Raw genomic sequence first — 17,012 nt, forward strand, 5'->3', positions numbered from 1 at the left:
CTAGGTGAGGAGGGACTGGTCCTGTCTGGGTGGAGTTTGGGGAATGGACAAGACAAGAGACCAGGCCAGGAAGAGAAGGCAAGAGTTGCTGGTGTAGTACCAGGACTGGAGGGAGCTTCAGGCACTGTGTGCCGCCACCTCTGGCTGGCTCAGCAGATGGTACTGGCCAAGCTGCCTCCCTGGGCAGTGCACCTGCTCTACCCTGTGCTGTGGGCTGGAGCCACGCTGCTGCCTATCTTGAGCCCAGGTTCGCAGTCAAGAGGCCACTCCCTGCATTCCCTACCGTGAGGGCTGGAAAAGAACAGGTCTCGAGGTCCTGTCTCCCGGTTCCTGCCAGTTGCCCAGTGGCACCACGCTGGAGCCACTGTCCCCACCTCTCTCTTACTCATGAGCATAGCTGTCCACTGTCCAAGGCACTTGAAGAGTAAGGGTCATATGTGGCCCACCGGGTCACTTGCTTAGGTATCCACCCCACCCTGTGTTCTCCCTGGCCACCCTTGGGGCCTCTTACCCTGATTTCCCACCAGCCCCAGCTTCACACCATAGCACACCGGGACTGACTTCTTCCCACCCTCACAGTTGGATTTCTTGGCTTTCTTTTATGAGAAGGTCTCGCTTTGTAGACCAGGCTGGTCTCCAACTCAGAGATCCCCCTGCCTCTGTCTCCTGTGTGCTAGGATTAAAGGTGTGCTCTGTCACACCCAGCCACTTGAATTTCCTTCCAGTTTCCGACCAATGTCAGTGTCACTATGGCAGCTGGGGTCACAGGACCCCTGATCAGTGCTCTCAGCCTTACTGCAAGGGGGGCCGTCACTGTCCCTTGACATGCTGTCTTTCCCACTGCAGTGCTAAGGGGCAGGACTGAGGAAGTACTGCAGGAGTGGACCCTCAGGGCCTCTGAGGGGGCCAGCTCCATCACCCAGTCCCCTCCGAGGGGCCGGCTCCATCACCCAGACCCCTCCCCCCAAGGGGGCCGGCTCCATCACACAGACCCCAGATCATGCAATCGTCGTGGGTGATACATGTTCCTGCACCAGGCCGCTGGCAGGTCCTTACTAGAACACCTGGCAGTCACAAGCCCACCTTCCTCAAGAGGAAAAACACAGAAATGGACAGATGTTCATTTGCCCAGCTTTGGCCTCTCAAGCCTCTATCCACCCTGGGCCCTACCCTGCTGAGTTCTCTCCTGTCCTAGCCCAGGAATTCAGAGTAAGTCATCTCTCTTCTTGGACCCTGAATCCCTCGGCTAAAATGCTAAAATGGGCCTGGAGAGATGGCTCAGTGTTTAAGAGCAGCGGCTGCTCTTCTGGGAACCCAGATCCATTTCCAGCACCCACATAGTGCCTCACAACTGTCTGTAACTCCAGCTTCCGGGGATCCAACACCCTCTTCTGGCTTCCATGGGCACCAGGCACACATAAGACACAGACATGCCTTCATACAAAACACCCATATGCATAAAATGAAAACGCAGGAACCAAGTCTTCGGACATACCATCTAAACGCCCCTAATCTTGTCTAAAATGCTGGAATGCCTCCTTCTTAAAATTATTTCAAGTATCAAGTGGGGTGGTGAGGGGGACAATGACCTATGAAGGTACATCCAGCCTAATGCTCACTCAAAATAGGGGTGGGAGTGCAGGGAGGGGAGTTGGGGCAGAGAACCCATCTATGGTTTTTGTTTTCCTTAGACGAGCACTCCAAGACCAAAGGTCTCACCTCACCACAAGAGGGCAGTGCTGTCCACTACGGCGCTGTGGCCCGGTGGGACTGAAGCCTAGGCTAGCTGGCCTTTCCTTAGGTCTCACTAAGCAAATCTCACCACGGAGGGGCATGGGACCCACTGGGGCAGCCCCCTGAGCTTCCAGGCGGCCACTCCTGTGTCTCCACCGGTGGAGCAGGAAAACAGCATCCAGGTGGCAGAGCTATAGGGAAGCTATAGGCAGGACAGGATTTGGACATCTCTGGATCCCAAGCCAAAGGCCACGTTACCAGGGATCCGCTGAAGAAAAGGACTTCGCTGGAGCAGCCTGATGGTGTGTGATTTCCACAAATAGGCCGTCTGTGCTGTCTGGGTGCCAGAAACGAACCCATCGTGGTGTGCAGGTCTATAATCCCAGCACTTCGGAGGTACAGGCAGGCTGTTAGTTCAAGCTTGTCCTCGGCTACATTGTAAGTTTGAGGCCAACTTGGGCTAAGTGAAACCAGTCTCAAACAAGCAAAACATACAAACACCAGAACCCTAAAAATTCCCAGCAGGCACCAGGCCAGCTGGGACAGCAAGGACACTGGAAATAGGAAACACGGGGCATTCACAGGTCACACATTGCTGTTTAATGACTAACCCTGAACAGGTCTCAGGAGGACTCTGGGACACCACACACACACACACACACACACACACACACACACACACGTGAGGTTTTCCACAGGGGTAGACGTCTGGTATCTTCAAACCTCATAGATACTGAACAAGCCCAAAGTTCACTTTCCGTAGCTGGCCGGCGGAAGCCCATCACCGACTGCCTTTCGGAGGAGCGAAGGCCTTGAGCAGGCAGGCAGAGCTTACTGTATGGCACTCACCATTCCTCAGCCTGTACTAAGGCACTCGGAACAAAGAACGGAGAGTTGTCAACAGGGACGTGCAGACCTGCCCACCTCTGAAAAATAGCAAGCACCCCAGCTGCGCAGTCTGAGAGGGATCTGGCCGCCGCTGGGTCTCTTGTGAGGACACATACCAGCCAGGTGTCTCTCTTTGGGCTGGCCAGAGTTGTGGGTAGGTTTGAGAAGTCTTCATTTTTAGCCCTGGACGGAATGATGGCTTTGTTAGAGAATCCTCTGTCCTTTCGATTTTTTTTTTTTGTTTTGTTTTGTTTGGTTGGTTTTTTGAGACAGGGTTTCTCTGTGTAGCCCTGGCTGTCCTGGAACTCGCTCTGTAGACCAGGCTGCCCTGGAACTCACAGAGCTCCGCCTGCCTCCACCTCCCCAGTACTGGGATGGAAGGCGTGCACCACCACGAGGCACGAGGGGGTGTGGGTAATGTTTAAGGGTCAAGGACATTCTGTCCATCTTGACAGTTCATCTGTAAGTGGTTCTAGTTGGGCATCCAGACCCCAAGAGGCTAAGAAACACACGCACACACACTGGGCTCAGGGATCCAACACACCTAGGTGGCCAGGAACCCGGGACCTGAGCCCATCCCTCTTTTAGAAGGGACACCAAGTCGCCAGGCTCAGCCTCGGTGGCTTCTGTCCACAGTGTGGTAGATGAAGAGGTTCCAGCCACTGGTCACATGTGATGGGCCACTTCCCAGAGGATCTGTAGGGCCATGGAGACACAGGCGAACTGGGCCAGGACATAGGCTCCAGAGCGGACACGTGGGTTCAGCTTGCCCAGGTAGGCTACCGTGTGCACCACACGGCCTGTGAGGACAACAAGGAAATGGATCCAGGCGATCAAAGGTTCAGGTCCCAGGAAGGAGTAGACGAAGCCCAGGAAGAGGAAGGGGTAGATAGTCTCCATGTCGTTGCGGTGGGCTCTGGGGGGCAGAGGGGTACAGTCAGCAGGCTTAGTTCTGGGACTCCCAATCCACCAGGGAACTCTTGAGGCTGCCAGATACCCAATCCCTTGCTGGCCCATAAGCTAGAATGTGTAGGGCCAAGAGGGGCAGTGATGCTGAGCTTTTACCCAGATGTGGCTGAGGCTCAAAGCCCAGTTAACAGCTGGGGTAACGGGGCTCCTATGGGCCCAGTCCATCCCACCTTCCCCACACTGTCCCTTCTGACACCAAGGGAGGAGGACTCAGAGGATAGGGTTGGGTGAGTGACAGGGATTCCCTGAGACAGGGCTGAGACATGCCTGCCCTCTGAATGCAGGATTGGGACCCTGCCTGGTGCTGCCTCTGTCCCTTTCCGCCCCAACAGCGGACTAAGCATCATCTTTGCCGGGCTAACCATAGGATTCTTCCATTCACCAGCCCAGTTAAGCACAGGACTCTGGCCAGTCTTCCCTGCTTCACGCGTGCTATCCCACTCTTTCATAAGCGTGTGGCAGGAAGGCTGCATCCAACCTTACCATAAATAATAACCAAGGAAGAAATCTCTCACTGGCTGTCACTCAATTTCCACGGCCCTGTTTATACTGCCTCATTTAAAAATGAACCAGGCAGTCAAAGCCCGTGAACTAGGGACAGCGAATGCCTGGAGCCATCGATGACCGCTTAGATAAACAATGGCCGAGCCATGACCTTCCCCAGGACAGGCTCCATCACTCAGTCTGAGGACTCCGGCTTCCAGCTGCAGCCCATCTGACCAGCGGCACCAGGCCACTGGCAAGCCCAGCCTGGCCCCAGCGCGGCTGTGGTGAACCACTACGGAGGCCTTCTTTTCCCACTGGAAAATGAGTCTTAGCAAGAGCCACCAGCAGCTTACTGAGTGAAGGGCAATAGAGGTAGAGCCCAGTAGAGGCCTGGAGCACCCAGCGCCCCAATGCTGCGGGGGTGGGGGTGGGGTGGCAGGGGACGGGGGCAGTAGTCAGGGCTGGAGAGATGTGTTAGAGCCTAAATGATGAGAAGCTGGCCAGGCAGAGGAAGAACCTTCTTGGGAAGTACCCAGCATACACAAAGGCCCTGTGGTAAGAACAGCACAAGAATTCAGAATTGACCTGTTTGCTGAGGGAAGTGAGCAGGTGAGCAGGAGAGAGGCCTGGTAACCGGAGGAAAAGAAATTCAGCCAAGGGCATAAAAATTCTTAAGAAGGGCGGGGGGGGGGGGGGGAATGTAGTTTAGCAGGTGGATTGCTTATCCCCAGCTTTGCTTAGAATAAGGTGTGGTGGGAAAAATAACTACGGTCAAGGGTTCAAGGTCAGGGCTTGGAGAGCTGGTGGTGTCAGGCTCGAATCTCAGCACCCACAGAGTGGGTCACAACCATGTGTGACTCCAGTTCCAGGGGATCTGATGCCCTCCTCTGGCTTCTGAGGGTACCAGGTACCAGGCACACACATGGTGCACACATACATACATGCAAGTAAGCACATGTAAAATAAAAACAAATAAATCTTGGTCATACTAGGCTAGTGAGTTGAGGCAGGCCTGGGCTGTATAAGTCTCTCTCTCTCTCTCTCTCTCTCTCTCTCTCTCTCTCTCACATACACACACACACACACACACACACACACACCAGACATACCCATAAACCAACACCACAGCACCCCCCACATGATTCTGTACACACAGACGCCACACACACACACACACACACCCTTTTTCCAGCAGGGCCTGGAACTTTCTCAGGTATGGCAGTCAGCCTCTCTCCCCTTGAGACCCATCCCTATGCCCTTCCTTCTCCTCACCGTGATCATGAACTTGTGACTGGACACAGGGAAAGCAGGTCTGTATGGCTGGTAAGATCAGCTCTCAGCTTGCTGGGGGATAGACCACAGGGATGCATGGCACCGGTGATGGGCCTGGATGGACTCTGGGGGCTGATGACAGGGAAGGGTGGGAAACCTAAGAGCGGAAGCCATGGTGACTCCCCACGCAAGACAGTTCCTTCTCATCACATGGGTCACCAGAGATGGGGCAGGTTTCCCTCAGATCACAGCACCCTATGACACGGAGCAGTATCTACACAGCCTCTGTGTCTTAGTTATGGGAACACCTTGAAAGTCCATTGCAGAAAGATGCCTGCAGATGAGCTCTGCCTCCACAGGGCCTATGGGATGATTGTCACAGTGCCGGGGAACGCTCGAGGGGAGGGGCTCGGGTGCCAGACTGTCTGCTCCTTAAGACATGGGAGCTGAGGACTGGGGAGACGGCTCCATCTGTAAAGGGTCAGCTGTGTAAGCATGGAGAACCAAGTTCAAACCCCAGAAGCCACATGAAAAACTATGTGTTCCTGTACCCACCTGCAATCCCAGCTCAGAGGAGTGGAGACAGGAAGCCCCATGGGCTAACCTAGTTCCAAGTTATGAAGCTGTCTCAAAAACCAGTGGGACAGCACCTGAGAAATGGCAGCCGAGGCTGGCCCCTGGGCTCACACAAGTGTACAAGCAAGGTGTGTTGAGTGAGAGTCAAGGCCAGGTGGTGGTGGTGGTGGTGGTGCTCGCCTTTAATCCCAGAAGGGAGAGACAGGTGGATCTCTGTGAGTTCAAGGCCAGCCTGGTCTACAGAGTGAGTTCCAGGACAGCCAGGGTTACACAGAGAGACACCCTCTCTTGAACCTCCCTGTATTCTGCACTTGGAAGGCTGAGGCAGGAGGTTTACCATGAGTCAGGAATTCAAAGTCAGCCTCAACACCCTAGTCAGTCTGGAGCTACGAAAGGCCCTATCCTGAAGAAATGTCAGAAGATGATGGCTCAGCGATTGGGAGCATAGACTGCTCTTGCAGAGGATCTGCATGGTGACTCCCAACTGTCTGTAATGCCAGTTACAGGGGATCTGACGCCCTCTTCTGGTCTCTTTGGGCACTGCAGGTATATAATATAAAACACCTATACACATAAAGAAAAATAATGATTTTTTTAAAAAAGTCTTGGTATATGACTTAGCTGGTATAACATTTGCCTTAGCAATTAAAAGGTCCTGGTTTCAGTCCCCAGCAGCACATAAACCAGAGGTGGTGACACAAGCCTCTATTTCTAGCACTTAGGAGGTAGAGCCAGGAGGGGCAGAAGTCCAAGGTTACCTTCAGCTGGAGAGTCAGAGGCCAGCCTGGGCTACGGGGGACTCTATCTCAAAAACCAAACCAAACCAGGTTGAGAACAAATGTGACCAAACCTGAAGATCAGGGACAGGAGTGACCCCTGCTCTGTGGCAGGTCCCTGGTTGGGGAGGCGGGCCACCTCCTTGATTCCTCACCAGGCAGCAAAGGGGTGGCCCACGTGGGAAAGGTGGCTGGGAGCTCCCACCCAGGGCCTCCCTCCCTCATCTGTTAGAAGCTACAATGGGCCCCACAATGCCACGGCAGCGGTGCCTGGGGCAGGGAAGAATGGGGAAATCCGGATGTTGAAAAAATAAGGCTCACCTCTCCTCCCCTGCTACAGTCTCCAAACAGAGGCGTGGAAGGCGTCACGTACTGGGAGGCAGGGAGAAATGTGTCATTTCAGTAATGACATTCTGAGGCAAAAGTCACCCAAAACCAGTTCCCACCAGACGAGACTTGCACAGCCCCCTGTGGCTTCGGGCCTGCCCCTCACCCTCCCTCTGTAACAGAGCTGTCTTACTGCTCAGTGGGGAGAGACCTCTGGTGACCCCGGGTCAGGGCAGTGACAGCAGCTGGCGGTAACAAGTTACCTCTCTCCCAGCTCGTCACCCATGCTGCACAGGTACATGAGCTCAGGGTGCAAGGAGGACAGCTGCTCGGTGCCATAGGCAAAGGGAAGGGAAATCGGTAAGGGGTGGGGGCTGAGGCCGGGGTTGAAGCTTTACCTCCTGACAGAAGGCGTTACAGCCTCAGGGCCAGACCTCGGCACACCCTTCCATCTCTATAGATAACAACACTCTCCTCGGAGTGCTGGGGTGCTGTGGGTGTTGGTACCCAGAAAATAAGGAAAAGCAGCCTTAAATTTGTTACCACCACCCTCATCGTCGCCACCCCCAAATCTCAGCCCTGGCCTGGACACAACCGTGACTGCTCCTCATTCTCCTTGGGCTGACAACTCTGCTTTCCCCCCACCTACCGTGGTCACCTGGCCCAAGCAAAGTCACCAGAAGCCTTGATGATCCTCTAGATTCTACCCAGAGGCCAGGCAGTGCCATGGAACTATCTCAAAATGACAACCTGGACCTATGCCCACCCTACCTAACCCTAGTGAGGAATAGGGCTTCCGCCAGAGGTCCCCAACTCTGGCTGCTACCAAGGAACTGAGCCCACAGGCAGGTGTCCCTTCCTCTCTTGAGTCCGTGTCCCCTACTGATAAATGGACAGGCGGGATATCATTTTCAGAACATAGGAAGTCGGCACCCGGGGGCCAAATCTCTTGGCAAACTGCTTCTTTCTTTAGGCTAAAAGCCCAAACGGTAAGAAACAGATAAAATTTGGGTCAGGTGTCCCCCCAGGGGGAACAGTCCTGTGTGCGAATTGACACACAGCTGCAGGTGAACACATTTCCATTTGCAAGTGTGGGCAGGTGTCCGGGGACGAGAATGTGGCTGGCACCTGCCCAACAACCCCGCCTGGGGCAGCAAGGGAATGAAAGGAAGAAGAGACACAGAAAAGCTGGGGTCAGCGGGCCACTTGCTCGCCACTGGATGCTTACAGAACAGGGGAGGGGTCAGGAGGTCTGTGTAGCAGATCAGTCTCTGCCTGTAAACCCTTGAGGAGGCTACAGTTGCTAGTCTTTATACATCCTGCCAACGTTCGCACTGGGACCAAAGGAAGGCTTTGCCCATCCCCGGGCCTCACCTGAGGAAGGTTTTGTCATCCTCATGGGTCTGAGGCTAAAGCCTTTGGCATGGTCATGCCCATGTCAACAATACATGTTCACTCAGGGCCTCCTTCACTAACCCTTCCTGTCTCATGTTGGCTGTGCAAGCCTCTATGGTATACTGTACAGCTAAGGCTGGCCTCGAACTCCTGATCCTGCCGCCCCCACCTCCTCAGTGCTGGAATTCCAGGTGAGGACACTACAGGTGGCCTCAGTTCCATTCTTCCCCCAGGACTCGAGAGGCAGAGGCAGGCGGATCTCTGTGAGTTCAGAGCCAGCCCGGTCTACGAGATCTAGTGCCAGGACAGCGAGAGCTACATAGTGAGACTCTTATCTCGAAAAAAAAAATTAAGTTAACGTTATCTATTTTATTTTCTGTATGAATACTTTTGCCTACACGTATGCATGTGCACCACACGTGTGCCTAATGCCTGAGATCAGACAAGGGCATCCTGTGGGGGCTGGGACTCAAACCTGAGTCCTCTGCAAGAGTGATGAGTGCTCTTAAGGACCCTCTCTCTCCAGCCCCCTGAGTTCCATCCTTAAACCTGGTTCCTGATTGCCCCAGGACCAGCCTGGCTTGTCTCCAGAATGTGCTAATCTACAAGGCAGATTTATGCATGACCCAGGATCCAGGCTACATGCTTCCTGTGTTCACAGCCCTGTGGCCTGGGGCACCTGCCCTGGTTCTAATATTTAACTGTCCTCTCTCTCTTCTCTCTCTCTCTCTCTCTCTCTCTCCCTCCCCCCCTCCTCTCTCTCCTCTCTCTCCCTCTCTCTCTCTCCTCTCTCTCCTCTCTTTCTCCCTCCCTCTCTCTCCTCTCTCTTTCTCCTCTCTCTCCTCTCTCTCTCTCTCTTCTCTTTCCTCTCTTCTCTCTTCTCTCTCTCTCTCTCTCTCTCTCTCTCTCCCTCCCTCTCTCTCGCCAGTTCCTAGTGGTGGGCAGCCAGCATGAGTCTCAGTTCTGCACCCTCAGCTGACACGCTTTCTTCTTTGAGACAGGGTCTGATCTCTCGGCACAGCTCTGGCTGGCTTGAAACCCACTGTATAGATCAGACTGAACTCAAACTCACACACAGCCTCCTGCCTGTACCTCCCAAGTACCAGGATTAAAAAGATATGCTACCACAAGTAGCTGGCTTCTTTCCTTCCTTCCTTTTGTCAGGCAGGGTCTCATGTAGGCCAGGCTAGCCTCCAACTCTTATTTTATGCAAGCCCTCTACCAACCTGGGCTTCATCTACCCTCAGCTCTCTGTGATGCTCTAAGGAGTCAGGAGGGTTCTTGGCTACCCAGGTTCTGGCCTCCCCCACACCAAGCACCTAGCAAGTCCTGACTGAAGCCTCACGGGGACAGTAGCAGTATTAGGTAGGAATGTTCAGAAAATGCTCACTGAATACGAACCACTTAAGTTTCAGTACTAGAGAGTATAAGAAATCAAATCCAGCTACAAAGACAGCTCAGGGGTCAGGCACACTTATTTCTCCTGCAGAGGATCACTGGGATCAATTCCCAGCACCCATGTGGAAGCTCACAACCATCTGTAACTCCAGTTCCAAGGGATCCAATGGGCACATAAGGGTGCTTAGACCTGCATGCAGGGAAAACATTCATACACATAGAGTAAAGTAAATATAAAAGAAATATTAAAAAAGGAGAAAAGTCCTCCTTGGTAGGTGGGACCGCCTTAGAGTTCCTTTGTCTTCCCTGGACAAGGTTATGCCTTTAGGAGATAACAAAACACAACCTGTCGGGGCGGTGGTGGCGCACGCCTTTAATCCCATCACTCGGAGGCAGAGGCAAGCGGATCTCTGTGAGTTCGAGACCAGCCTGGTCTACAAGAGCTAGTTCCAGGACAGGCTCTAAAACCACAGAGAAACCCTGTTTCGAAAAACCAAAAAAAAAAAAAAAAAAAAAAAAAAAACCAACCTGTCAGCTCTTGCTGACAGCTGGCTGGGATGGCTGCCTGGGCCACTCAGTCTTTCCTTCTCAGTGGCTCAGAATGGCCCGGACAACCATGAGTCACCAATATGGGGTCACAGTTGTGCAAGGCCAGTGCCTGCCACAGAGGGTGCTCGTTAAACAACGAATGGCCGAGGATCTGACGAAACACATGCAGACCAGCCTGCATTTCATTCTGTGGGAAAGGATAGGGTGGCCTGGAGTTCCACTTCCTAGGCCACACTGTTGTCATTTTTCAAACCCACAAGTGTGTACATTACTGACAATGACGAACACAAACATAAGGAAACCCTCCCCAAACTTTGTCTGCAGAGGGGAATTCTGTTATGGAAGTGGCACAGCCCCACCCATCCCTGCCTGTGATGCCAGGGGATCTGCTGGGAGCTGTGTGCTGTGTATGTGGTCTGTTTCACGTCTCACCAGATCCAGCTGCCCATCTTCCTTGCTTCCATCACCCCAGTGCCCCCTCCTCATTCTGGATCACCGATGAGACAGGAAAGGAAGGTCCCCCAAACTAAAAACTGAGCCAGTTGCTAAAAATCGGCTTTCCGTCTGGAAGAGATTTACACAGCCAAGATGTTTTTGTTTTGCTTTCCTTTTTTTTTTTTTTTTTTTGGAGACAGGGTTTCTCTGTGTAGCTCTGGCTGGCTGTCATAGAACTCACTCTGTAGAGCAGGTTGACCTCAAACTCACAGAGATCTACCTGCCTCTGTCTCCTGAGTGCTGGGATTAAAGGTTGTTTTTCTTTTTGAGACTGGGCTTTACCTATAGTCAAACCAGCCTGGAACCCAAAGCAATCCTCCTGCGTCAGCCTTGGCGTCATGGGTGTGTGTCACTCACTATACCTAGCCTCAAGACTCACTCTAAAACCTTTACATTTGGGGGGAGTGCACACGCACACAGAGACAAGTCAGAGGTCCACCTACAGGCATGACTCTCTACTAGCAGAGGCTGGTCTTGAACCCCCAACATTCCTGCCTCCCAGATTCCATACCTCCCAAATGCTGAGCTCAGAGATGTGAGCCACTATATCGCACTTGTATTTCTTTATCTGATGCTTTCTTCGAATGCTCTCACTCTGTGCTTGGTCTGGAGCTCTGGTCGAGCTTCCTGCTTCCACCTCCCAGGTTTTGACATCTTAGATGTTCACCACCAACCTTGAACTAACTCTAATTCCAGATCGGGAGGATTTTCTTTTCCAAGGCAAATGTAATGTGTAAACTATAATTGTTTCTTTTCTTTTCTTTCTTTCTTTTTTTTTTTTTTGATTTTTCGAGACAGGGTTTCTCCGTAGCTTTTGGTTCCTGTCCTGGAACTAGCTCTTGTAGACCAGGCTGGCCTCGAACTCACAGAGATCCGCCTGCCTCTGCCTCCCGAGTGCTGGGATTAAAGGTGTGCGCCACCACCGCCCGGCTGTAAACTATAATTGTCCAAGGAAATCAGGCCCATGGAGGCCCTTAGGGGACTCCGGTACAGACAGGTAGCAGCCAGGTCCTAGACACTCTCAGGTACTCACCTGAGGCAGCGCTCCACATCTGGATCACTCCTGTAGAACTGGAGGCCTCCATGTTTCAGGGCATCTTCCGGGTTGGCAAAAGCCTGTAACACATTGGCCAAGGGTCACTCTCCCTGAAGAGGTCCTTGTCTGAGGACAGAGCTCAGGGGCTAGGTAACAAGACAGCTACTACACACCCTACAGACCATTCAGCCTGCTCCCCTGTAGACCAAAGCTTATGCCGGCGAAAGCACTCTCCCGCCCGTCTCTTGGGCTTGTAGGTTGAGAGATCATTAACCTGGAGCTCAGTGTGACTAGTTAGCCTTGCACACTCAGGAGGGGCTCAGCGTGACTAGCTAGCCTTGCACACTCAGGAGGGGCTCAGCGTGACTAGCTAGCCTCGCACACTCAGGAGGGGCTCAGTGTGACTGGCAAGCCTCGCACACTCAGGAGGGGCTCAGCGTGACTGGCTAGCCTCGCACACTCAGGAGGGGCTCAGCGTGACTGGCTAGCCTGCACACCCAGGAGGGGCTCAGCGTGAATAGCTACCCTTGCACACCCAGGAGGGGCTCAGCGTGACTAGCTAGCCTCGCACACCCAGGAGGGGCTCAGCGTGACTAGCTAGCCTTGCACACCCAGGAGGGGCTCAGCGTGACTGGCTAGCCTCGCACACCCAGGAGGGGCTCAACGTGACTGGCTAGCCTCGTACACCCAGGAGGGGCTCAGCGTGACTGGCTAGCCTCGCACACCCAGGAGGGGCTCAGCGTGACTGGCTAGCCTCGCACACTCAGGAGGGGCTCAGTGTGACTGGCTAGCCTCGCACACCCAGGAGGGGCTCAGTGTGACTGGCTAGCCTGGCACACTCAGGAGGGGCTCAGCGTGACTGGCTAGCCTCGCACACTCAGGAGGGGCTCAGCGTGACTGGCTAGCCTCGCACACTCAGGAGGGGCTCAGCGTGACTGGCTAGCCTCGCACACTCAGGAGGGGTTCAGCGTGACTGGCTAGCCTCGCACACTCAGGAGGGGCTCAGCGTGACTGGCTGCCTCGCACACTCAGGAGGGGCTCAGCGTGACTGGCTAGCCTCGCACACTCAGGAGGGGCTCAATGTGACTAGCTAGCATAGCACACTCAGGAGGGGCTCAGAATATGTATCCATAGTACTGTGTCTGCCTAGCATGCATGAGTCCTTAGGTTCTAGTCCATGAATCTCAAAAAATAATTTAAAGTATTTAGCAGAGTGTGGTGGCTCACGCCTTTAATCCCAGCACTCCAGAGACTGAGGCAGGCAATCTCTGTGAGTTTGAGGGCAGCCTGGTCTATGTGGTAAGACCCTGTCTCAGAAGATTAAAAACAAACAGACAAGCTAGAGAGGTGTTGGAGAGCCTGATCAGACACTCAACCCCCCCCTTGACCACCAGGCTCTGCAGCTTCCGGGTGCCAGGATAAAACGGAGCACCTGAGCCTCAGCGGAAGAGCAGGGCAGCTGGAGAGGGCCGGAAAGACAGTAGAGGCCCAAGGTCACATTTTTGCCTTTGGGGACTTGTGACTCACTGGCAGCTACTCCCTGCTGCAGCGCCAGGCAAATTCTCCCCCCATCAACTCTGGTGACAGCTGAGTCAACTCTTCTAAACATGGGGTGCTTCACTCTGTTCTGTCCCTGGAGCCCCAGCTGTGGCCTGCTCCTGCCCCGCTCTGAAGAAAATGTAAAATGGCATTATAAGGCCGAGAACTCCCACCCAGAATTACCCCTTGCTGGTTCCCAAGTCCCCCAACCCTGAGGGCCAGGCTTTGCCACCAGTAGAGCCCCTGCGGTCAGCTATTGGGGAGCCACTTCTAGTAGGTCAAGGAGCATAGACTCCCAGGAAGGACCTAAGCGGCTGCTGTTCATGTCAGATTCCAGCAGGAAGCAGTCTTACAGACCAGAGTGGTGTCACCTTTGCCAATCAGGTCTCTAGGTTCACAGAGCCAGACACTGAGCTCCCAGTCGCCCAGGTCCCCAGGCCTGTGGGGAGAGGACGTTGAGCCTGTCCCCATTCTCTCTGCAGAGGGTGATCCTCTGGTTCCTCTTGGCAGAAAGGAGAGGCACCGAGGAGCCCCAGGGCCCAAAGCAGGGGCCCCTTTATCTGGAGTTATGGGGGATGGAGACCAGGAGGAAGTGAGGCTCAGGAACCAGACACTAAGCTTCAGGGGATGGAAGGAACCCCAGGAAGACAGCATCTCCTCAGCCCCGTGGGAAAATTGAGGTAACCTAACTTTCTCTGCCTCCTCCAGGCTCTGGTGGTAATTTAGGGCTCAGATTTGGTGCCTCTGCAAAGGGGACAAGGACAGAGTATAGCGATCTCTGCCTGGCATCTGTGTCCTACATCCCAGGACAGACTAAACAGGAGAACCAGAGGCAGTCAGTAAGTGGTGGCCTTGCCTTTATTCCTGCCAGTAAGTGCCCTAGGGGCTGAACCCCGCGGGAGGGCAAGAGTCCCACCCAGGGACCCCACCCGCACCCTGTCCACGCTGCCTTTGGACTGGACAAAGGCTGCTTTTGAAAAGGCAACAAATACTTCGTGCAATTCTGCTTTCCAGCGGCTTCCAGGGGTTCATCCAATGCGGAGAAATGGGTCGGAGTGTCCTGGCCACTCCCACCGGCTCCGTGTGGGCTTTTTGCTGCTGTTTCCTTCCCTGGACTGGGATCACAGAGTGTTGTATGTGACCCCTCTGGCTAGGACCAAACCTCAGAGGCTGCCGTCAGTCTGTGTGTGGCGTCCACGGGGAGTGGGAATTTCCACGGAAAGACTTCTGGGGCTCCTGATTTACCGGTTCCCACTCCACCCAGATATGAAATTCCTCCCTGTCTACCGGGAAACCGCCAGGTCAGAACACCTATCTCTTGTTGTCAGAGTTCCTGTGTTCCACGTGCGTCTCCTGGTGGAGGTCGCTTCCCCTGGTGCTGAGAGAGGAAACCCCGGGTGCTCTCAGACCGGCAGGTTCAGGAGCCGAAGCCCAGCATCCAGAAGGGCTGCGGCGGCAGCTTTGACATAGCTACTTTTGCACGCTGGCAAACACACCTCCCCACTTTATTCGGCTCCCAGAGTTTCTTGCCGGGGGGGGGGGGGGGGGGGGGAGCAGCAGAGTGCTAATCCCCTCACACACTCCCGCTCACACACACACGCCAGGTCACGCCAGGTCACGTACCTTCTTCCGAAGCCTGGTGTAACCTGTGATGACACCCACCGCGTACATCTTGATAACCAGCAGTGTGCCGCAGAGCAGGAAGGCCGGGAGCGCCTGGCCGTTCTCCATCACCAGGCCCAGAGAAGGCATCTCAGCAGGTCTGGGCTCCAACTCCAGGACACGGTGACTGACTGAGGCTGAGACTGTCCCACAAGGCAGTCTGGGGAGAGGAGGAGAAGGAGGCGGGCCAAATCCTGAGGAGGCGGTCACCCCCGCCCACTCCCCGCCCACCCTGAACAAACCACAGCAGGGCCCCCTGCTCCAAGAAAGAAAGAAACGGGGACTTCTGCTCCTAGTGCTGGGAGAGTCAGAGGAATGGAGGTGTCCCCACGCCATCCTTGGCTCTGGACCACTGTTCCCTGGCAAGGCCTCAGACTTCCTAATCTGTTTCTCATCCTAACTCCAGCTCATCGACCTCCGCTGCGGAAGTTGTCACTGACCCATGATCACCTTCCAGCAGGAGGGCAGGTAGAGGGCAGGAGAACTAGGCCTTCTGTGCTAATGTCTCTGTGATGCTAGACACGCAGTCACGGAGATGGACTGCCTCTGCAAGCTGGATGGTGAGACAGGTCCTTCCACCATCTAGCAGGATCAGACCTCCACTTCCCAGTTCAAATCTGTGTGTGTGTGTAGGGGGGGTCATTTGGGTGTGTACATGTGCAGGTGGGTGAGGGTATACATGTGTGTGGAAGCCCGTAGCTGACTTCACATGACTTCCTCTATCGCCCACCACCTTTTTTAAAGTTTCTTTTAAAATTACATATATTTAGTGTGTGTGCGTGTATGTGCCCTGGCTGGCCTGGAACTCACAGAGATCCACCTGCCTCTGCCTCCCGAGTGCTGGGATTAAAGGTGTGCGCCACCACAGAAACCAGGTACCACATAAATCACTTATGCCTGTGATCCCAGCACTCAAGATGTAGTCACCAGATCAGGAGCACAAGGTCATCCCCCCCCCCCCCCCCCCCGCTATGTAGTGAATTTGAGGCCAGCCTGAGACATATTAATGCCTACTTCAAAAATAAGGGCTATTGAGATGGCTCAGTAGGAAAAAGTGCCTGCCACCAAGCATGAAAGCGGGCTTCGTTCCCAGCCTCACATGGTGGAAGGAGGGAAGTGACTGAGGCAGGTTGTCTGACCACGGGCATACACACAGATTATAAAATAAATGTAAAAAGGATTAAAGCAGTAAAATACTTCTGTCTACAAGACCCAGTGACAGCATCTGCCATGCAGTCGCTACCCCTTGCTTAGAGCCCCAGAGCCTCAGTTTCCCCTCCTCAGAATGGGGCTAATGGTTCCTGCCTAACTGGATTGGCAGGGGGAAGTCCTTGCTGCTGGGGGAAGTTGTGAGTCTTCAGGCTATACCTTACTTAAGAACTAAAGATGTGCTTGATAAGACAGTGTCTGTGTTTCCAAAGTACAGGGTCACCATGCCAGGCTTGGGAGCTCTTGACAGATAGAGCTCTCCCAGGAAAATGGGCTCAGTGCGGTCCGCTTGTCCTGAGGCATGTTTTATCATCTGTGGCTACAGGATGGGGAGCTGAGCGAGTAGCCAGCTTTCTGCTGTTTGCTAGGGATCTGCTTCGGGTAACCACCTTCACAAAGGTAAAGCACCTTGTCAGGAACGAGGGGTCTCCTCTGACCTCCATATTTGTGCTGTAGTACTTGAGGGTATGCCTGCACTCTTACACACACACACACACACACACACACACGCACACGCACGCGCACATACACTCAGCCCGGTGGCACACACCTATATTCCCAGCACTCCAGAGGTAGAGACAGAGGTATCAGAGGTTCAAGGCCAACCTTGGCAACACCTTGAGTTTCAGGCCGCCCTGGACTACACAAGGCTCAGAGAACTTGCTAAGCATCACGAGAACCCAAGTTCAAATCCTCAGCTC

At 54.0% G+C, this 17,012-nt stretch overlaps 1 protein-coding gene across 1 annotated transcript; it reads right to left on the minus strand.

The window, feature by feature from the left end:
- Positions 1-679: 679 nt before the first annotated feature.
- Positions 680-15,238, minus strand: Ptges (prostaglandin E synthase). The gene is made up of 3 exons (XM_041674849.1): positions 15,064-15,238; positions 11,899-11,981; positions 680-3,538 (listed from the first exon to the last, which is right to left on the minus strand). Exons 1-3 carry the CDS (start codon positions 15,190-15,192, stop codon positions 3,289-3,291), a joined length of 462 nt encoding a protein of 153 aa, XP_041530783.1. The 5' UTR covers positions 15,193-15,238; the 3' UTR covers positions 680-3,288.
- Between the last annotated feature and the right edge of the window lie 1,774 nt (positions 15,239-17,012).

This window comes from Microtus oregoni, unplaced genomic scaffold (genome assembly GCF_018167655.1).
Source record: "Microtus oregoni isolate MIOR12 unplaced genomic scaffold, Mior012 000025F_ref0000491, whole genome shotgun sequence".
Classification (NCBI taxonomy): Eukaryota; Metazoa; Chordata; class Mammalia; order Rodentia; family Cricetidae; genus Microtus; species Microtus oregoni.

Bases quoted from the DNA above. Each gene is read 5' to 3' on its own strand.
- Ptges (XM_041674849.1), bottom strand. From the start codon at position 15,192: ATGCCTTCTCTGGGCCTGGTGATGGAGAACGGCCAGGCGCTCCCGGCC. The intron at 11,982-15,063 runs GTACGTGACCTG...AATGTGTTACAG, and splicing joins ACACCAGGCTTCGGAAGAAG to GCTTTTGCCAACCCGGAAGA. The intron at 3,539-11,898 runs GTGAGTACCTGA...TCTGCCCCCCAG, and splicing joins GATGTGGAGCGCTGCCTCAG to AGCCCACCGCAACGACATGG.